Here is a 22,775-nt window from a genome sequence, read left to right as displayed (position 1 = left end):
CCGACGCACGTTTCGTCAAAAGTTGACGTCATCTGGGGGTCTTTGCAATCTCATTGTAATTTTATTTTCATCAATAAGCGTATATTGATTGGTTTGCACAAAATGTATAGTGTCTACAAATTAGGGGATAGGTTTGTGGAATTTGTATTTATTTTTACTAGTAATATCGGTAATCGGCAATTTTTAGTGGGACTCCGACATTGCGTGGAGGACAGATCGGACACTTTTGACACTTTTTTTGGGAGCATTGACATGTATACAGCGATCAGTGCTATAAAATGTATTGATTACTGTATAAATGTCACTGGCAGGAAAGGGGGTGATCAAGGGGTTAAGCACACATTGCCTCAACACTTTCCCAGTCTCTGAAGATCCACCCTGTTGAGTGGGTCAATCAGCTGGAGCTTCCGTGTTACTTGCTCTGCTAAACGCCTTTTAAGATTCCCACTACTGTCATTTTTTTTTAGCGGAAAGGGTTATTGCAGAGAAAGCAAATGCAAATGTCATCCGCTGGATGTAGTGTCACAAGCACTAAGCATTCTCCCCCCACCATTCAGTGTAGAGGATGTGTCACCCCACTGCTGCTCTTTCAAAAGAACCACATAGAATCTGATCTTCTGTTTATTCTTTCTGTCCTACAGTAGCATTGGTAACTTCCAGCCTTTTGACCTCCAGCTGCCTGACTTTGTCAGTACCAAATGCCTTGCTCCATACCTTGAGCCTAGTTGCATCACTGCCACACAACATGTCTGTATCTAGACATGGAGGAGACTGTCCCTCTGCTACAGGTGACCTCAGCTCAAAGTATCCTGTGGTTGTAGAGACATTGGTTCTGTATCTTCCAAAGGCACCTATGTCTGAAGTCTGCAATTCGGTAATCCTTTGATTATAGGCTCTACCTCAGTGCATGCTGCCCTAGCAATGTTGTCTGAGGCTGAGTTTCCTAGCCTGTCGTTGGGGGCTTCTATTGCAGTTGCACAATATTTTGTGGTCAAATTCGCCAAATTGCTCATGGACACAGACCACAGGGGTTCTAAGCGAGCCCCCAGGCCTTCCCTTGCAGAGTGAATCGTTGATCTCTCCACAGGCTTAGAAATTGCCCTGGTTCTCGTCATAGTAATGCTCTCTGACTTAAACTCAAAGTCCCCACAGTGTCCTGTTGGTACCTTGAAATAAAAAAAAGACCAATTCTGCTCTTAATGATGCAGTTTGCACTACTATACATATGGAGGATCAGCCCACTGTTTCCAGCCTTGGGTTTTTTAGTGCCCGTACAGCAGCGAAGACCTTTCCACTACACCCAATTTATTTTTTTATGTATTCCTCTGTGCAAGCTGGAAGTACCCTAACGTTTTCCGGGCTCTGCCTGAGAGTGTATTGAAGTGGTTCTCCTTTGAGAGGGAATTTGTTCAACAGTGGAGACCCCACTGGATGCATCCAGGTTGAGATTGCAGTTATACTAACCACAGGGTCCATATTTTCAAGTAATGAGTATTATAGAAGTGGATTTTTTGTGAATCATAGTACCCATAATCTGCTGCTTTACCTTTATGTTCAGAGAAGGCTGTCTCCAGACTTTAGCTATAGTTTGGCACATGAAAATAAAGGATATTCGCTTCTGTTCGGTTTTGATAAGGTCAAAGATAGGCATGTGGAGCAGACTCTCCTTATATACCCTTATCGACCATCTTTGGACTTTGGGGCATTGCTAGATAATCTTCTGCATATTGTTATATACACTTACATATTTCTAGAAAACGTTTGAACACAAACAGGGATTCTTGGTTCACGAAAGTGAGTACACCCCTCACGTTTTTGTAAATATTTTATTATATCTTTTCATGTGACAACACTGAAGAAATGACACTTTGCTACAGTGTAAAGTAGTGAGTGTACAGCTTGTATAACAGTGTAAATTTTCTGTCCCCTCAAAATAACTCAACACATGGCCATTAATGTCTAAACCACTGGCAACAAAAGTGAGTACACCCCTAAGTGAAGATTTCCAAATTTGGCCCAAAGTGTCAATATTTTATGTAGCCACCATTGTTTTCCATCACTGTCTTAACCCTGTTGGGCAGGGAGTTCACCAGATCTACACAGGTTGCCACTGGAGTCCTCTTCCACTCCTTCATGGCGACATCATGGAGCTGGTGGATGTTAGAGGCCTTGCGCTCCCCACCTTCCATTTGAGGATGCCCCACAGATGCTCAATAGGGTTTAAGTCTGGAGACATGCTTGACCAGTCCATCACCTTTACCCTCAGCTTCTATAGCAAGGCAGCGGTCATCTTGGAGGTGTGTGTTTTGGGTCGTTATCATGTTGCAATACTGCTCTGTGGCCCAGTCTCCGAAGGGAGGGGTTCATGCTTGGCCTCAGTATGTCACAGTACATGTTGACATTCATGGTTCCCTCAATGAACTGTAGCTTCCCAGTGCCTGCAGCTCTCATGCAGCCCCATACCATGACACTCCCACCACCATGCTTAACTGTAGGCAAGACACACTTGTCTTTGTACCCCCCCCCCATGGTTGCCGACACACGCTTGACACATTCTGATTCAAATAAGTTTATCTTGGTCTCATCAGACAACAGGACATAGTTCCAGTAATCCATGTTCTTAAACTGCTTGTCTTCAGCAAACTGTTTGCAGGCTTTCTTGTGCATCATCTTTAGAAGAGGCTTCCTTCTGGGACGACAGCCATGCATACCAATTTGATGCAGTGTGCGGTATATGGTCTGAGCACTGACAGGCTGACCCCCCACCCCTTCATTCTCTGCAGCAATGCTGGCAGCACTCGTATGTCTATTTCCCAATGACAACCTCTGGATATGACGCTGAGCATGTGAACTCAACTCCTTTGGTCGACCATGACGAGGCATGTTCTGAGTGGAACCTGTCCTGTTAAACTGCCATATGGTCTTGGTCACTGTGCTGCAACTCGGTTTCAGGGTCTTGGCAATGTTCTTATAGCCTATGCCATCTTTATATAGAGCAACAATTCTTTTTTTTTTTCGATCCTTCAAGAGTTCTTTGCCATGGGGTGCCATGTTGAACTTCCAGTGACCAGTATGAGTGAGTGTGAGCAATAACACCAAATTTTAACACACCTGCTCCCCATTCACACCTGAGACCTTGTAACACTAACAAGTCACATGACATCGGGGACGGAAAATGGCTAATTGGACCCAATTTGGACATTCTCACTTTTGTTGCCAGCGGTTTACACATTTATGGCTGTGTGTTGGGTTACTTTGAGGGACAGCAAATTTATACTGTTATACAAGCTGTACACTCCTTTACATTGTAGCAAAGTGTAATTTCTTCAGTGTTGTCACATGAAAATATATAATAAAATATTTACAAAAATGTGAGGGGGTGTACTCAACTGTATTGTTGAAGCTGGCCAACTGTGTTTTAGTGTTTATGTTGGGTCACACCCTTTTAGCACATGATGTGCTATAAATGTGTAAGCTGTTTGGATTTGAGCAAAGACTTCTCTTCTTATCCATTTCAAGTGTTATTGTTTCACCTGTTTTCGTGGGTTCTGGTTGACCAGCTCTTAGTTTGTTCCATAGTTTAGTTTTCTCCTCTGTGTGGAGTCATTTTGTTCTTGGACATCAGGTTGATTCTGTGTGTCTTCCATATGGACATGTTGACAGGTTTCCCTATCAGGCAGGGGGTTCAGCCTCATCCATTGTCAAATGTAGGAGTTGGCTCTTTAAGCGGCCTTTGAGCTGCAAGTCGTCCCCAGTTCTCTTTTTTTGTTGGGCATGTTAACTTTGCCATGTTGCCCACCCCTCAGTTGGAAGAAATTTTGTTCTTGTGCCCCTCAATGAAAAACACAGTCCACCCTTCTGTGTTTTAGATCATTGTTCTGGTACTGCTTGCTACAAATAGCAGAATGTTGGGTAGAAGAGGAAGTTATTTTGCACTGGCTTCCAAGAAAAGGATTTTTTAGTCGGTACAGAAATCCTATTTACCGTAATATTACCATAGGTTCAGTTTTTTTGATAAGAGAACATAACTATATAGTCTTTGGTAAATGGGTGAACTATTAAAATGTGTCCTGGTTGTACTATTAGGAGTCCTCATTTTAGGAGGAGGTAAACTTTTTTTTTTATTTATTACGTAATTGCAGATTGGAGATTTTTTTTTTTGTTGAACTTATAGTGAGTGTTATTTACCATTCAAGAAAGGGATCTTCATCTGACGCAAGGCTATATTTTTAAAAAATATATAAAAGAAAGGGGAGTTCCTCTAAGAGCAGCGTGTTCTCACCTTGTTAGATGGCTGCTGAGACATACTTAAACATGCTTATTTTGTAGCATTAGCATGATCCACTCCAGTTGGTCACATGGGTTTTGGATCAGCTGCGAACAACTAAATATTAGATGTAAAATTCTAGTAATCCACCTTTGTTTTGGTGCGTTTTAGAATAGTAACCCAGTTCCTTCTTCAGGAATAGGACACCTCTAAAAATCTGTCTGCCATCCTGTTGTTGAAATTAAGGTAGATTATTAAAACCCTTGTGACTGAATCTTGAATACTGCTAAAAGGAAGTTTTACTGGGGAAATCCAGATGGGGCCAGCAGCTAACATCCGGGAGTGGAATGTGCTACTGCTCCATACTAAGCTAGTTTGCTATTCCTCAAACTTTACAGTCATTTAACAAAGTGAGAATATAGCCCCTGTATATGAAAGCTGCTGCCGATGCTCCCTTTTCTTCTACATATTTTAAAGATTATGTCCTCTCCACGTTGACATGTTGGTTTGGGAGTAGCTGCTTCTGGGGGAGCCCTTAAATGAATCCCTCTGGATCAGGCACTTCTAAGCTCCCTTACAGTCATAAAGGGGGATTTACAATTGAGCACTAATAGCTGTATTTTTAACATTCTTCCGAAGCCAAAGTGGAAATCCCAGCTTTTGTCCCGACTGGGGTGATTTCTCCTTACTTTCTTTCAATAAGTCCTGATAGGAAGGAGGCTGATTCTCTCTGACAGAGGTTCTAAGTCTTCCACTTTTAACTCTTTCTCATTTAATCACACAAGCAAAATGTTTTGACTGGAGTCCTACTTGATGTTCTGCATGTAAGCTTAATTCTCAGTAAGTTCTGTTCAGAAACGTAACTTTATTAATTAATTTGTTCTTCTAGATAAATTTGACCAATTTTGGGCCATAAACCGAAAGCTTATGGAGTATTCCACAGAAGAAGGGGGATTCCGTTACATACCTTTTCGGATATACCTGGTAAGTAGTAATTAAAACAACATTTTAATTGTGATTTATAAGGGGATTTGTTTTTAAAGGGAAGCTTCGGGGCATTTCCTAAAAACAAAGATAAAAAGGCAAAAAGTTCTTCTACAAATAATAATTATCCCCCCCCCCCCCAAAAAAAAATTAAAATTCTTGGACTTCCCAGAAAGAGTTTAAAACAAAGAAGGATTAAAAGGAAAGGTCTCTAATTACATCAGCCCTCATTGCTTTGATAGAGTTTGGGCACCCCAGGTAAAAAAATTTATTAATGTGCATAACGAAGCCAAGGAAAGATGAAACAATCTCAAAGGCATCAAATTACAGATTAGACATTCTTATAATATGTCAAACAAAGTTAGATTTTACTTCCATCATTTACACTTTCAAAATTACAGAAAAAAAAAATGGCATCTGCAAAAGTTTGGGCACCCTGCAGAGTTAATATCTTGTACTGCCCCCTTTGGCAAGTATCACAGCTTGTAAACGCTTTTTGTAGCCAGCCAATAGTCTTTCAATTCTTGTTTGAGGTATCTTTGCCCATTCTTCCTTACAAAAGTCTTCCAGTTCTTTGAGATTTCTGGGCTGTCTGTCACGCACTGCTCTTTTAAGGTCTGTCCATAGATTTTCAATTATGTTGAGGTCAGGAGATTGTGAAGGCCATGGCAAAACCTTCAGTTTTCACCTCTTGATGTAATCCCCCGTGGATTTTGAGGTGTGTTTAGAATCATTATCCATTTGTAGAAGCCATCCTCTCTTTAACTTCAGCTTTTTCACAGATGACATCAAGTTACCATCCAAAATTTGCTGAAATTGTGTTGAATCCATTTTTCCTTCTACTCGTGAAATGTTCCCTGTGCCACTGGCTGCAATACAACCCCAAAGCATGATTGATCCACACCCAAGCTTAACAGTTGGACAGAGAGGTTCTTTTCATTAAATTCTGTGCCCTTTCTTCTCCAAACGTACCTTTGCTCATTCCGGCCAAAAAGTTCTATTTTAACCTCATCGGTCCACAGAACTTGTTTCCAAAATGCATCAGGCTTGTCTATATGTTCATTTGCAAAGTTCAAGTGCTGATTTTTGTGGCGAGGACGTAGAAGAGGTTTTCTTCTGATGACTCTTCCATGAAGACCATATTTGTACAAGTATCTCTTTATAGTAGAATAGTGTACCACAACTCCAGTGTCTGCCAGATCTTTCTGGAGGGATCGTGCAGTCAAACGTGGGTTTTGAATTGCTTTTCTCACAATCCTGCGATCTTTTCTGTCTGATTTTTCTTGGTCTTCCAGATCTTGCTTTAACTTCCACTGTTCCTGATGACTGCTATTTCTTAATTACATCCCGAACAGAGGATATTGACATCTGAAAACGCTTTGCTATCTTCTTATAGCCTTCTCCAGCTTTGTGAGCGTCAACTATTTTCAGTTTCAGTTTTCTAGACAACTGCTTAGAAGCACCCATGGTGCTGATTGTTGGGGCAAGGTCAGATGAGTCTGGGCATTTAAAACCTTTGAGATTGACATCACCTGGTTTTCTAAGACGATGATTGAGAACAATCCATGACACTGGCAGGTCTCAGCTTTGCAAAGGGGGCAGTGCATGCTATAAATTCTGCAGGGTGCCCAAACTTTTGCAGACGCCATTTTTTTGTTTTCTGTAATTTTGAAAGTGTAAATGATGGAACTAAAATCTAACTTTTTTTTGTATTATTTTTTCATATAAGAATGTCTAATCTGTAATTTGATGCCTTTTGGTGATTTTCTCCATCTTTCCTTGGCTTTGTTATGCACATTAATACAAATTTTTACCCGGGGTGCCCAAACTTTCGATCCCCACTGTAGATCCCTGTATACTAGTGTTTTTAAATTAGTCCCGTTAGTAGAAAATGTATATACAGCACAAGCTGAGGCTTGAGGAAGGATGTTTATGCCTGTGAAACCTTTCTGATCAGTTAATTATAAGCTATCTTTATGACTGCCCTGCTATTGTGTTCTATGTGAGCATGAATGTGCTCACCTAGAATCGGCCCACATTTGAACCATCTGTGGCCAGTATTGCATTCCAGTATTGATATAATGGACAAAAAGCAGTGACCATATATTGCAATGCAATTTGCTTGACTTCGCTTTTGTCCTGCTTGCTATATGTATGCTTGCTTTGATTGCTCTGTAAGTTATGCATCAGTATATATGAACACAAATTTTGACATCTATTGAAACGGTGAACACAGTGTGGCTTAATTACAAGTTTCTTCAGAATGACTGAGAAACTACATGTGCCTCAAGTGCTTCATTGCTCAGTGATATGAGAATGATATTTTAGCTGTGGTTTGTTTGCAGCATATATACATCTCCTTTGCAGTTGTGATTGTGCCTGACATGCTTAAAATGAGCACAGTTTACACTAACCTGATACAATCTGAAATAATGGATACAAACTGTTAATTTTTATTATGATGTAACTTCCTTGGCTAAATACGCAGCCTTCCTGCATTATATGCTTGCTCTACAACTATGCCCTATGTACTTCATCTACTGACAGAACTACTATGAAGACCAGTTTATGCAGAGATTCACTTAAAATATATGCTCTATCTCTGCCTTGTGTATGCAAAAACCCTCAAGTTATACATTTTTTTTATTTTTTTTTGATTTATGAACAGCTTTTGTGTCGATTTTTATTTTTGGGTTCTTTATTGGAAATGCCCTGAACTTTAAAAAAAAAACACACCATATTCATTTTCGAAGTCTGGTCATTCCTGTCCAATTCTTTTCCAGTTGCTGGAAAAGAAAGATTCTATTCAAAATGTGTTGGATATCCCATTCAAATTTCCCCTTGAAATGGGCAAATTACACCAGGTTGTGGGTGAATCAAAGCCTTTCTGCTGCCTTCCAAGACTTTAGAATAACAGGAACAGATGATTGATTTGCTGCCACTTGGATTTTTAGATTGTAAAACCGTTTATCCGCAGATACAAAAGTAAACCCCTTTTTATTTCCCTGCTTATGTCTTTTTTTTTTTTACCAAAAATGTTGAATGTTCCTTTTTTAAATGGTTTACCTACAGATTTCAATAAACCCAAACTACATGAGCCTGTGATATATAAATTCTCAACAGTTGTAGACTTGGTACCCAATTATGCTAACGTGTGTTCCTTAGGCAAGGGGATGAGGACTTTAAATATAAGTTTGACACAAATGCTTAACGTAAAAATAACTAGTCATTGTGAAACTAATGATTAATTGGGAACGGAAATTACAGCTATTACCATGAATGTTACCTGATGTATAAGCAGTTGCCAGACCGCGTTATTGAGCCTTAAAACTATTATTTGGAAATAATTTGTGCTTTTTTTCCCTCACCAACCGACTCTATTTTGTGCATAGTCGTAAACCACTTAATAAAATGGTCTGTCTAGATACCTTGGTAGACGTAAAGGCATTTATCAATAATGTTTTTTTTCTTTTCACCCTCTTTTTTGAGCATTGTATCACTGGATCCACCTCAGTCAAAATAATAATAATTCAGTATACCTTAATAATACATTTATTCCACTGAATGCAGCATCTAGATTTAATTTGTGTTTTAAAAGCTGCTCCATTTATTACTGAGAAACAATAACACTATCGATTTTCCAAAGGACACCACAGTGTTTAGGCCCCATGAGATTGTAATTCATGTAGCTCATAAATTTAATGTAATTCATGTAGACCAGAGTGGGGAGGTGTTTTGTGTTTTTATGCATAAAAACACCCCAAGATGTGGGAAGAATACATTCATATGACATTATTTCCTCAAAGATACAATACTGTTCAAAAATGTTAGGCATGTGAAGAAATTTTGTGAAGTAAGTGCTTTTAAAAAATATATATTTTAATTGTTTTTATTTATTACGTTATTAATTTATAACATTTTGGCTTCAAACCAGCTTCAATTCTTACACATGCACACTTTGACAAGTCAACATTTTGTAGAATTGGAGTCAGGTGTATGATTAACCAATTATACCAAGCAGGTGTCAATGATCATCAATTAAATATGTAGTTTGAAACACTGTCATTAACTGAAATGGCTGTGTAGAAAGCTAAAAACTGGGTGAGGAACAGCCAAACTGTACTGCTAAGGTGAGGTTGCAGAAGACCGTTTTATGTCATGGGTCATATACCATGGCAAGACTGAGCATAGCAACAAGACATAATGTACTTATACTGCATTAGCAAAGCCTCCCCAGGTATAGATTTCAAAGCAGACTGGGGTTTCAAGATGTGCTGTTCAAGCTATTTGGAAGAAGCACAAAGAAACAGGCATGATGAAGAACCATAGATGCAGTGATCGGCCAGGGAAACTTAAAGCAGAAGATGAAAGACCTATCATGCTTACTTCCCTTTGACATCAGAAGATGTTCTACAGTGACATCAGCACAAAACTGGCAAAAACCAGTGGGACCCAGGTACACTCATCTAATGTCCAGAGAAGTCCGGTCAGAAGTTGTCTTCCTGGGAGAATTGCAGCCAAAAAGTCATACCTCCGATGTGGAAACAAAGCTAAGCGACTTTACTTTGCAGGAAAACAGAAGAACTGGGGTGCAGAAAAATGGCAGTAGGTGCTCCGGACTGAAGAGTCAAAATGTAAAATATTTGGCTGTAGCAGGAGGCAGTTTGTTTGCCGAAGGGCTGGAGAGCAGTACAATAATATGTGTCTTCAGGCAACAGTGAAGCATGGTAGAGGTTCCTTGCAGGTTTAGTGCTGCATTTCTGCAAATGGAGTTGGAGATTGCAATGCTGAGATATACAGGCAGATACGTATCTATCATGCCATAACATCAGGGAGGCATGTGATTGGCCCCAAATTTATTCTGCAGCAGGACATCAATCCCAAACATACAGCCAGTGTCATTAGGAACTATATTCAGTGTAAAGAATAAGGAGTCCTGGAAGTGAGGTTTGGCCCCCACAGAATCCTGATCTTGACATCATGTAGATTGTCTGGGATCACATGAAGAGACAAAAGGATTTTAGGCAGCCTCCAAGGTGTTTAGAACAACCTACCTGCTGAGTTCTTTCAAAAACAGTGGGCAAGTGTACCTAGAAGAATTCACGCTGTTTTGAAAGAAAAGAGTGGTCACACCAAATATTGATTTGATTTGGATTTCTCTTCTGTTCATTTACTTTCCATTTTGCTAATTGATAAAAATAAACCATTAATACTTCTATTTCTGAATATTTACAGCATTTTCACACCTGCCTAAAACTTTCACAGGAGTGTATGTGACTGCTTTCCTCCTTGCATTTTCGCCCATTCATTACAATGAACACACGTGCTTCAGAGTCCAAAAAGCAAACACGGGCACCATTCCAAAAATGCATTTTCTCAATTAATGCAAGGCATTTTCTGATTGGATGATTGGATGAGGTGGGGTGGTAACCTCTTGCTTTCCACCGCATCCATTCAGAGATATATTTCTTTAGAGAAAGTGAAGAGAAATATCTACAGATTGCGCGCACGCGTGCACACACACACTGTAAATAAATAAATAAATGGACAGAGGTTTTACACTTCTCTACTTTACCAAAATAAAAGGAGGCACGACCATCTTGATGATAACATTTTATTTGGGTATTTGGAACCCTATTAGTCATAGAGACTTTGTGATTTTACTGATATAAATATTTGTATTGGTGTTTTCTATACATATTATGCACTGCTTTCTTTGTGACAAAATATATGGGCCTTTACTGATCTTCCCTGGGTTGTATAAGCCCCAACGTATGCCACCAAGGGGTATGCTATTTTCTTCCTGTAAATACAGTATGCCTTCCTTGTTGAGCATGCACCTTCTGCCGGGCATCAATGTGTTTCCCTACATATTCATGTAAGGAAGGACTTATGCAATTTAATATAGTAGTAGTACTGTAGTAACACAGAACACCCAATCTAAGAATTGGTTACTTTTCTTACCACAATAAAAAAAAACTGTTGGGCATGGCTAATTATTCTTTTTTTTTTTTAAGCTTTGTTTTATTTTTTATGTACAGGGGTTCAGGTACATTATTAGCACCATGAATTGTTCATACATTGTTCTGATACAGCTTTTACTATTTTATATTTGCCCTGATGCTTTTTCTGCTCATTAGTAGATCATAGTTGATTGTTTACGCTGTCTGATGCAGTAAGGTATTTATACCTGAAGAGGGCATAACTGCACTGCCGGTAATCTCATAGGTGTAACAAGAATGTACTTGAACAAGTTGCACTTTTCAAAATGTTTATTTCTCACTTATAAACTTGTTTTTTATTAGTAGATTGAATATGTGGTTGGGTTTTATACATGAGCTAAAAATGGCCATGCAGGGCGCATTATTTATTATTGCAGTTTTTTGCATGAACAGTTTATGGCTTTTCTGATTTAAAATATACCGGTAGTTGAAAATACTGACTTGTAGAAATGAAGCATGTGTTTATTTGCATGGCCAGGTGTAAAAATCTTTCAGTTCTAATGGTATTGGGTATTTTAGGTTGAACAAAATTGTATCCATTGTGTATTATCACTACATAGTTTCAATGTTTAGTCGTTTTCTCAGTATTGGTCCAGGTGTGTGGAGTGTCTGTGGTCTAGTGAAGAGTGGAGAATGTGCCTTATTATTGAGCTTGAGGAAGAATAAACCTGAGATCACAAGTCATGCACTAAGGGTGTATTGTACAGCAAGCATATCAAGGTGAACAATTTGTTACATAGTAGCCCTGATAAATACATCAAGAACAAAGGAAAATATAGTGGCTGCAGCCAGTTATGTGTCAGGTTTTAACAACATATGTTTATCTACACAGCCTGTGGATTGGGACTTCAAATGGGTTTCCACAATTATTTGAGTTTTGGTATATTATATAATTTTATTCAAACTGGTGGCAAAGCAATAATAATTGGGGTCTTTTTGGGACTCCAAATGTCCTAATTTTTATAACGACTCTGAAGCCATGCTTTCTGATTGTAGTAGAAGCGCCACCCATAAATTATATGTTGTAACCATGCACCCTGAGTCGTCTTATTTAACCACTTGCCGACCGTCCTATACCCTGCCATACTCTGCAATACCCTGCCATACTCTGCAATACCCGGCCATACTCTGCAATACCTGGCCATACTCTGCAATACCCGGCCATACTCTGCAATATCCGGCCATACTCTGCAATACCCGGCCATACTTTGCAATACCCGGCCATACTTTGCGATACCCGGCCATACTCTGCGATACCCGGCTATACTCTGCGATACCCGGCTATACTCTGCGATACCCGGCCATACTCTGCGATACCCGGCCATACTCTGCGATACCCGGCCATACTCTGCGATACCCGGCCATACTCTGCGATACCCGGCCATACTCTGCGATACCCAGCTATACTCGCGATACCCAGCCATACTTAGCCATGCTCAGCCATACTCTGCTGTACTCGGCCTCTGTATGTGGCCAGGCTGTGGAAGTCTTATACGTGGTATCGCCGTACTCAGGAGGAGGAGGAGAATCTATTTTGGGGTTTCATTTTTGGTATGTACATACTGTGTGTTAGAAATATTGTAAAAAAGGACAACTTTGTGTTAAAAAAAATGCGTTTTAACCACTTCACGACTGCCGGCCGTCATATGACGTCCTTGACTTTGTGCGGGGATATCCGAATGATGCCTGCAGCATCAGGCATCATTAAGATATCAGCCTTTTCGGCCGGCGATTCCCTATACCATAAGAATGATCAGAGCAGCTGTCCCGCCGCTCTACGATGCTTCTACCGACTCACCAATACGATCGAAGTCAGGATAGTTTATTTTATTTCGGGCTTCCCAGCCTAGAGGTGAGATGTGGGGTCTGATTGACGCCATATCTCACTGTAAAGAGGACCTATCATGCCATATTCCTATTACAAGGGATGTTTACTTTCCTTGTAATAGGAATAAAAGTGATAAAAAAAAATATTTTTGGGGGAAAAAGTGTCAAACTAATATAAATAAAGTAAAATGAACAATCATTTTTTTTTAAAGCGCACCTGTCCCCGTGTGCTCACATGCAGAATCAAACGCATACGTAAGTCCCGCCCACATATGAAAACAGTGTTCAAACCACACATGTGAAATATCGCTGCGAATGTTAGAGCCATAGCAATAATTTTGGCCCCAGTAAAAAAAAATTAAAGCGTCGACTATGGTGATTTTTAAGTAGCGATGTTTGGCGCCATTCCATGAGCGTGTACAATTTTGAAGGGTGACATGTTGGGTATCTATTTACTCGGCGTAACTTCATCTTTCACATTATGTAAATCAGATTGGGCTAACTTTACTGTTTGTTTGTTTTTTAAGCACAAAACTGTTTTTCCCCCCAAAAAAGCGTTCGAAAAATTGCTGCGCAAATACCATGCAAGACCGCCATTGTATTCTCTAGGATCTTTGCTAAAAAAAACATATATAATGTTTTGGGGTTCTATGTAATTTTCTAGCAAATAAATGATGGTTTTTACATCATTTATGATTTTCGAATTGGCTGGGTGCTCCAGAAGAGCCTGAAGGTGCTCCCTGCATGTTGGGCCTCTGTATGTGGCCACGCTGTGTAAAAGTCTCACACATGTGGTATCACCATACTCAGAAGTAATAGCAAAATGTGTTTTGGGGTGTATTTTGTGGTATGCATATGCTGTGTGTGAGAAATAACCTGCTAATATGACAATTTTGGGGGAAAAAAATAAATAAACATCTTGATTTTGCAAAGAATTGTGGGAAAAAAATGACAACTTCAAAAAACACACATTGCCTCTTTCTAAATACCTTGAAATGTCTTCTTTCCAAAAAGTGGTCATTTGGGGGGTATTTGTACTTTTCTGGCATGTTAGGGTCTCAAGAGATGAGATGGGCCGTCAATACTTCATGGGGGGTGGGGGTTTCAGTGATTGGCACCTTAGCTTGTAGACGCTATAATGTTCAGGAAGACCAAATAGTATACACTGATTTGGGTTCTTTTTACCAAAGATATGTAGCCGTATGAAGAAAAATTATTAATTTGCAAAATTTTATAACAGAAACCAAGAAAAATTCATGTTTTTACAGAATTTCCAGTCTTTTTTCTTTTATAACGCAAAAAATAAAAAACACAACAGTGATTAAATATCACCAAAAGAAAGCTCTATTTGTGTGAAAAAAAGGACAAGTATTTCATATGAGTACAGTGTTGTATGACTGAGTAATTGTCATTCAAAATGTGAGAGCACCGAAAGCTGAAAATTGGTCTTGTTAGAAAGGGGGTTTAGGTGCCCAGTGGTCAAGTGGTTAAAAACGGTTCTCTTTATAAGTGGTGCTCAACTGTGTATGGTACATCCCCAAGCGACAGTCTTTTATTGGGACCTCTGCTCACAGTATTAGTTTAGGTGTCAAGAAAAAATGCGCTTCCCAACATGATATTAAATTAGTATAATGTACATCTTTCTGTCACCTAAACAAATGGAATACTGCGAGCTGAGGTCCCAAGAAAGGATAGATAGATTATATAATCTTTACTCTCTATTCATGTTTTGAACATTACCCCAATAACCTGACACTAACACACCGATGAGAGGCCAGCTTTTTTATGATGGTGCTGTAAAATAAAACCCCTGTATTAATGATGAACAAATGAGAATTAGTGGTTTTCCTGGAAAACCGTAAAATAACCATGTTTATTAATTAAAGAGGTTGTAAACCCCCCGTGAAGAAACCCGCCCCCCCCCCCAAAAAAAGCAACACAAAGGCATAATGAGCTAGTATACATCGTACTAGCTCATCATGAAATACTTACCTTAGAACAAAGACCTGCAGCGGTGCCGCTGACATGGCCAACATCTTCCCCTGTGTTTATTCCGGGTTCATAGGCTCTGGCGCTGCGATTGACCGGAGCCACAATGACATCACTCCCTGTGCATGCGCAAGGGAGCCACCGGTCACGGCACAGGCCCTGAAGAAATGCACAACACTGGTAATGGCACAGGCCCTGAAGAAACAGCACACTGCTGACATGGCACATCTTCCTCTGTGTTTCTTACAAGTTCGCGGGCTCTGGCGCTGTGATTGAACGGAGCCGCGATTACGTCACTCACGCGTATGCGCAAGGGAGCCATATGGTCACGGCACAGGCCCTGAACAAATGGCATGGGTGGCCGTTCCTTCAGAGCGCATGCATCGATGATGTAAAGATAGAGTAAATATCTCCTAAATGGTGCAAGTTACTTATTATAGGCTTACCTTTAGGTACAAACAAACAAGGGGTGTTTACTTCCTCTTTAATGTTTATGTTACCCCAATATTTCCTATTTCAAATTGCAGAAGCAAGGCATTAATAGTACATCCTTCCCAGTGTAGTCAGTTTTCTGGCTGTGCTGGGTAAAATAAGGTAAAATAAGTATTGAACATGTCACCATTTTTCTAGGTAAATATATTTTTAAAGGCGCTACTTACATTAAATTTTCAACACATGCAACACAAAACCACACCGCTCTAAACAGAAAAAGCCAAATGCTGGGATGGACGGTGACACACCTAGTCCAGGTGCTTTCGCTTAGGATGTCCCTCCCACATCCCGAAACAAACCATGAATGTACACTGAAGAGGCGGCATCACTGGAAATTCAGTCTTAAATCTTTAATAATATCATATGACCATGGTCAGTGGTGCCGGCTCTTCAGTGTACATTTAAAATTTTCAACAAATGTTGTTGTTAACCCATGCAATCCATACATACAAAGAAACCAAAACAAATACATTAATAAATTAAGTTATGGGTAATAAAATGGAATGTTGACCTCCAAACATGGTGTGTATTATGGCATCCAAAGAATTCAATTCAGTCTTGGGTGGTGAACGTGCATGCAGGCCATGGCGGTTGAGTGCATTACTTCTGGTTTTCTTTGAACCAATTAGACCTGCTAATTCCAGGTCTTTCTGAAGCTCTCCACAAGTGCTCCTTGGCTCATGAACAACTCTTCTGTCCTTTCAACTTTTGGATTATGGCCCCAACAGTGCTCACTGGAACATTCAGAAGTTTAGAAATCCTTCTTTAACCAATGGCATCAGTATGTTTTGCAACAATAAGGTCTTGAGAGAGCTCTTTGCTTTTACCCATAATGAGATGTTTCTTTTCTTGTGAAATGTGGGTATGTAGTCACCTTTTTTTAGGCCATTGGTTAGGGCCATAATCTGGAAGTGGAAAGAACATAATTTCACCATAAACTGGCCACGACCAGGTGCTCCTCACAAGATTTCTGATAGAGTAATAATAATTATAATTATTAGAAGAGTTTTCCAAGAGCCAAGGACCACTTGTGGAGAGATTCAGAATGACCTGGAAGTAGCAGGTGCAAGACAAGCCTGTGAAATTGGAGGTCAATTGGCACTGAGCATCACCCCAAAAACACCATACCAACAGTGAAGTTTGGGAGTGGGAACATCATAATGTGGGGCTGTTTTTCAGCATACGATACTGGCAAACTTCATGTCATTGAAGGAAGGATGAATAGAAAAAATACATTCTTGATAAAAATCTGCTGCCATCTACCAGGATGATGAAAATGAAAACGAAGGTGGACATTTCAGCAAGACAATGATCCCAAACACAAACTCTCAATTGGTTTCAAAGAAAGAAAATAAAGCTGCTAGAATGGCCCAGCCAATCACCTAACTTAAATCCAATAGAAAACCTTTGAAAAGAAGTAAAGATCAGAGTTCATAGAAGAGGCCCACCGAACCTTCAAGATTTGAAGACTGTGTGAATGAATGGGCCAAAATCACACCTGAGCAATGTGACTAGTTTCTTCATACAAGAGACATCTTGAAGCTGTCTTTACCAACAAAGGATTTTGTTCAAAGTATTAAATACATTTCAGTTAGCGTTTTTAATACTTTTTCTCTGTAACATTCCATTTTATTACACATAAATTAACCACTTGCCCACTGGGCACTTAAATCCCTTTCTAACCAGGCCAATTTTCATTTTTTTGTGTTGTCACGCTTTGAACCCAGGTTCACACTGGGCTGCGGAATGAAGCCGTGCGAGTTCAGCTGAAATCGCACGATTTCACTCCCGCTTGTCAGTCCTGATTTTGCCCGCGATTACAGAGACATCTGTGCAGTTTTGTGCCAAAATCGCAAAAAGTAGTACAGAAACACTTTTTGAAATCGGTGCGATTAGGACGGTGCCATTGCTGGCAAATCGCATGTCAAATTTATACGGGTACATATCTTTGTTAAAAAGAACCCAAATCAGTGTATATTATTTGGTCTTTGTGAAAGTTATAGAGTCTACAAGCTAAGGTGCCAGTCACTGAAATTTGATCACACCTGATGTATCGATGGCCTATCTCATTTCTTGAGACACTAACAAGCCAGGAAAGTACAAATACCCCCCAAATAACCCCTTTTTTGAAAGTACACATTCCTAATGTATTTGGTAAGAGGCATGGTGAGTTTTTTTCACAAAATTGTCATATTAACAGATTAATTCTCTCACATGGCATATGCATACTTAAAACTACACCCCAAAACACATTCTGCTACTTCTATGGTGATACCACATGTGTGAGAATTTACACAGCCTGGCCACATGCAGAGGCCCAACATACAAGGAGCACCGTCAGGCATTCTAGGGACATAAATTACACATAATTTCACATAATTTCCTGACAACCTATCACACTTTTGAAGGCCCTGGAGCACCAGGACAATGAAACCGCCCACAAAATGACCCCATTTTGGAAAGAAAACACCCCAACATATATTCTATGAGGCATAATGAGTCTTTTGAATATGTCATTTTTTTCCAAAAGTTTTTGGAATATGTGGAAAGAAAATGAAAATGCATTTTTCTACTTACTGATGGGCGCTGATGAGAATGCACTGTGTTGGCACTAATGGGCACTGATTTGGCAATGTAGAGCACTGTAGAGCACAGATGTGCACTGATGGGTTACAGAAGAGGCACAGATTTGCACTCATCGGGCACAGTAGAAAAGTGATGGGGCGCTGTAGAGCACTGATGGGGCACTGACGGGGACAGATGTGCACTGATGGAGCATTGTAGAGCACTGATGGGGGACATATGGGGCACTGTAGAGCACTGCTGGGCACAGATGTGGTACTGCTGTGGCACAGATGTGCACCGATGGGGCACAGTAGAGCACTGCTGTGGCACAGATGTGGACCGATGGGGCACAGATGTGGCACTGCTGGGCACTTGCAATATATGAAAAAAAATATCTAGCTGCCTCACGCTGCAGCTTCTCCCTCCTCTGCTCATACAATCGGTGTGAGGAAAGAACCGGACATGACTCCGATTTGTTGACAGTGATCGCTCCATCATTGGATGGAGTGATCACGTGGTAAAGGCCTGCTGGTATTGGCCCTTTACCCCAACCCATGACGTGACTGGTCCCGAGAACCAGGCGAGCATTGACACTCTGGTGTGTTCATGCAAGGAGCGCTGTTTGGGGAGGACGTCATTGTACAACCTTCCAGAATTATCCGACTATGCTAAAGACATCATTTGGCAAGTGGTAAAGTGTTACTAAACCCAGTACCCTATATCTGATCTTCCACAGTACACAGAGCATGGAAATGCTATTATTTTAGTAAATATAAACTGCTAAATACCTTTTATCATCAGCAGTATATAGCAGCCTTGTGACTTCTATGAGTGTTTGTTTGGTTAAAGCTTGTAGGAGGAGTTTTTTTATTCTACCAATAGATTTTTGAGAATGCAGGACACCTGACCACCTTCTGTCTGGACATTGCTATTTGGCCCTGTGCTGATCACATGCACTCTCACAAGAACAAAAAAAAAAAAGTAATACACACCAAACTGAGCATGTTCAGCTTGTCCCCTAGCTCTATAAATATCAGGAGATAAATTGGAGACGGTTGAAGGAGACAAAATCAAGCAGCCTTTTTTACACAATGCAGAGGATTAACCCCTTAGGTTTCACAGTGAGTATAACAAGCATGCTTTTCTGCATATACAGACTGATTTTACTGTTGTGGGTTTTGTAACACTTTAATTTCTGAACTTATTTGTTTTGGTATCTCTGTATGTATGGATTGCATGGGTTGTTACCGACGTGGTAAATATTTAATGTCAATAGCACCTTAAGAAATATATTTACCTAGAAAAATGACGACGTGTTCAATACTTATTTTACCCATTGTGTATATAAGCCCATGCATGGTGTTTTGTTTAAAGTGGTTGTAAACCCTTTACAACCACATTATGCTACAGGTAAGCCTATAATAAGGCTTACCTGTAGCTACCCAGGACATCTCCTAAACCTGCACGGTTTAAGAAAATATCCCCTGTCCCCTGCATGTACCGATGTCATCGCACATGCGCACTAAAGCAAACTGAAGCAATGGCAATGCAATGTGCGGGAGTGATGTCATAATCACAGCGCCGGAGCCGTGATACCTGGAAGTAACCCCCGGGAGATATGTCGCCGATGGAAGGGGGGGGGGCGCTTCGATGCTCAAGTAATTCATTATGCCTTTGTTTTGCAGGTTTTTTTTTTTAATAGGATTTACAACCACTTTAAGTTTTAAAGTGGTTGTAAACCCATCGATGTAACACTTAAAAAAACTGTTAACATTCCCGGCATGCCGGGAATGCTAACTGCACATTGGTTGTGCTCTCAACCAAACTGTCAAACCATCCAATGGCTGGTGTCATAACTGATCACATGTGCAGCTTCATGGCAGTTGAAGATTGAACAAAGGCCAAGATGGCAGCTTCCTTGGCTGAAAAAGATAGGAGGGTTTACAACCGCTTTAAGTTAATTAAACTGTGCTTTAACTACTTGCCGACCTGCCGCCGTCATTCTACGGCGGCAGGTTGGCTCTCCTGTGCGAGAGCCCGTAGCTCTACGTCGACTCTCTCGCAGGCCACTAGCTCCCGTGCGCGTGCCCGGCGGGCGCAATCGCCGCCGGGCACACGCGATTGCTCGTTACAGAGCGGGGACCGGGAGCTGTGTGTGTAAACACACAGCTCCCGGTCCTGTCAGGGGGGGAAATGCTGATCCTCTGTTCATACAATGTATGAACAGAAGATCAGTGATTTCCCCTAGTGAGGCCACCCCCCTACAGTTAGAACACACCCAGGGACATACTTAACCCCTTCCCCGCCCCCTAGTGTTAACCCCTTCACTGTTAGTGGCATTTTTATAGTAATCCAATGCATTTTTATAGCACTGATCGCTATAAAAATGCCAATGGTCCCAAAAATGTGTCAAAAGTATCCGAAGTGTCCGCCATAATGTTGCAGTACCGAAAAAAATCGCTGATTGATGCCAATACTAGTAAAAAAAAAAAATATTAATAAAAATGCCATAAAAATACCCCCTATTTTGTAAACGCTATAACTTTTGCGCAAACCAATCAATAAACGCTTATTGCGATTTTTTTTTACGAAAAATATGTAGAAGAATACGTATCGGCCTAAACTGAGGGAAAAGAATAGTTTTTTTATAAATTTTTGGGGGATATTTATTACAGCAAAAATTAAAAAATATTCATTTTTTTCAAAATTGTCGCTCTATTTTTGTTTATAGCGCAAAAACTAAAAACCGTAGAGGTGATCAAATACCACCAAAAGAAAGCTCTATTTGTGGGAAAAAAAGGACGCCAATTTTGTTTGGGAGCCACGTCGCATGACTGCGCAATTGTCAGTTAAAGCGACGCAGTGCCGAATCGCATAAAGTACTCTGCTCTTTGACCAGCTATATTGTCCGGGGGTTAAGTGGTTAATTGACCTTCACTGGTGGTATTGCAGAGTGTGTTGTATTTTCTTGTCTGCTGTGGTATTTTCATATTCTTTTTAGAATGTGTTGCATGTAAAAAAATTACTTTCAGTAGAGCACAGTGAGGAGGGCTGACCTAAAAATTGCCACCAATGGAAAATGGTAAAATTCAGAAAGCATGTCAAAAAGTCTCCTTAGTGTGAGTTGGCACGGTAGTGTATGCTAATTGAATATATTTTATTTGTAAAACGATATATAAATCATGCTTGTCCCACACATCTGAACTGTTTTACTAAAATAAACTGCCACCATTTGCATGACTATATGAGTATAACTTATATAAAAATGAACTATCATGATCAAAGAACATCCTGAGAACAATATTAAATTAACAAATTAAATACATTTGAGATCAGCTATATAACACAACCAATTACATTTAGTATAATAACACTGCTTCTCTCCAGAAAAAAAAAAGTTAGTTCTATTTCAGATTTATTAGTTCCCAAGTAATAATTCTATACAAAAGCAGAGTGGAAATTAAGCTGTTACCTACAATATAGTGGGGTAAATCAGGGGGGGCAGCTATAAATAGAATAGGGATCCTTAAAATGGTTGTAAACCACAGACATTAAAAATGAACAAAGCACATCACTCTATACTGTGTACTAACCTAAATCCAAAGCGCTGATTTTGGCTCCTCTCTGATCTCTCCTTTTTCTATTATCTGCATGACTCAGTCTTCATAGATCAAGCCAACACCGCAGTCTCCTAGGGGACAAGTTCAGAGCTGTGAGATATCTGTATAGATAGGGCACCATGACCACTGCTATAGAAAAGACTTTGTGAGCGCAATTCTGCTATAGAAGAAGAACAGTGGAGAGCGCTGTGTGTCAGAGGGATTCAGAACATGCAGAATGAGTTGTAATAGGAGTGCACATTGAGGAGTAGTTAGGAATGCAATGTGCAGGTAGATGGAAATGCAACAGGTACAGAGTTTGTGGTGTGCAGGGGATACTGAGTGAGGTGTAATGAGGATAAAGAGAGTAGTGGGGGATGCAGGGAGCACAGAATGCGGGGTAGTGGGGGATGTTAGGTAGGTCAGAATGTGGGGTGTTGCAGGGGGTGCATTGTGGGGAGTATTGGATAATATGGGCGGGTGCATACTGTGGGGGATGTAGGGGATACAGAATATGACTTGGTGGGGGATGCAGGGGTGGAGAATCTGGAGTATTGGGGATGCACAGGGTGCAGAATGGGAGTAGTGGGGGGTGCAGGGTCAAAGAATGTGAGGTAGTGGGGGGGCTGCAAGGGGTGCAAAATGTGAGTATTTGGGGATGTAGTGGGTGCAGAATGTGGAGTATTGGGGGATACAGGGGGCACAAAGACAGGTGTAATGGGGGGGGGTTGCTATATGAGCAATAGGGTGATGTAGGGGGTGCAAAATATGTAAGATACAGAGGAGATGAATATGGGGGTCCAGGGGGAGGTGTAATTAATGATGCAAGGGGCACAAAATGAGGGGAATCAGGGGGTACAGTGTGAAGAGTAGTTTAGGTATATGGGAAGACACAGGGGTGAGGCCCCGCCCTGTCAAGCAAGTTGTATGGAGGACTCCATAACTTCTAATGGCAGCCCTGCGGGGGCTTTTGCTCATTGAGGCTGGGCTCTCAGGACTGAGTGGTACTCAGGTAATAATGTTCAGGAAGAATGCCTGCCTATCACTGCT

At 40.5% G+C, this 22,775-nt stretch overlaps 1 protein-coding gene across 2 annotated transcripts in view; it reads left to right on the top strand.

Moving 5' to 3' along the window:
* Positions 1-22,775, top strand: part of ATG5 (autophagy related 5) — a 247,334-nt gene that overhangs the window by 95,709 nt on the left and 128,850 nt on the right. The window contains exons 6-7 of one of the 2 annotated variants that reach the window (XM_040350179.1): positions 5,157-5,251; positions 8,035-8,255. In XM_040350179.1, coding sequence (XP_040206113.1) covers positions 5,157-5,251; positions 8,035-8,160 — 221 coding nt within the window. In that variant the 3' untranslated portion in view covers positions 8,161-8,255. Of the gene's footprint in view, positions 1-5,156; positions 5,252-8,034; positions 8,256-22,775 lie in introns of those variants that run through there. The other variant, XM_040350178.1, reaches the window with a different exon arrangement.

This window comes from Rana temporaria, chromosome 4, assembly GCF_905171775.1.
Source record: "Rana temporaria chromosome 4, aRanTem1.1, whole genome shotgun sequence".
Classification (NCBI taxonomy): domain Eukaryota; kingdom Metazoa; phylum Chordata; class Amphibia; order Anura; family Ranidae; genus Rana; species Rana temporaria.
This window is presented reverse-complemented; position numbering and strand designations above follow the sequence as displayed.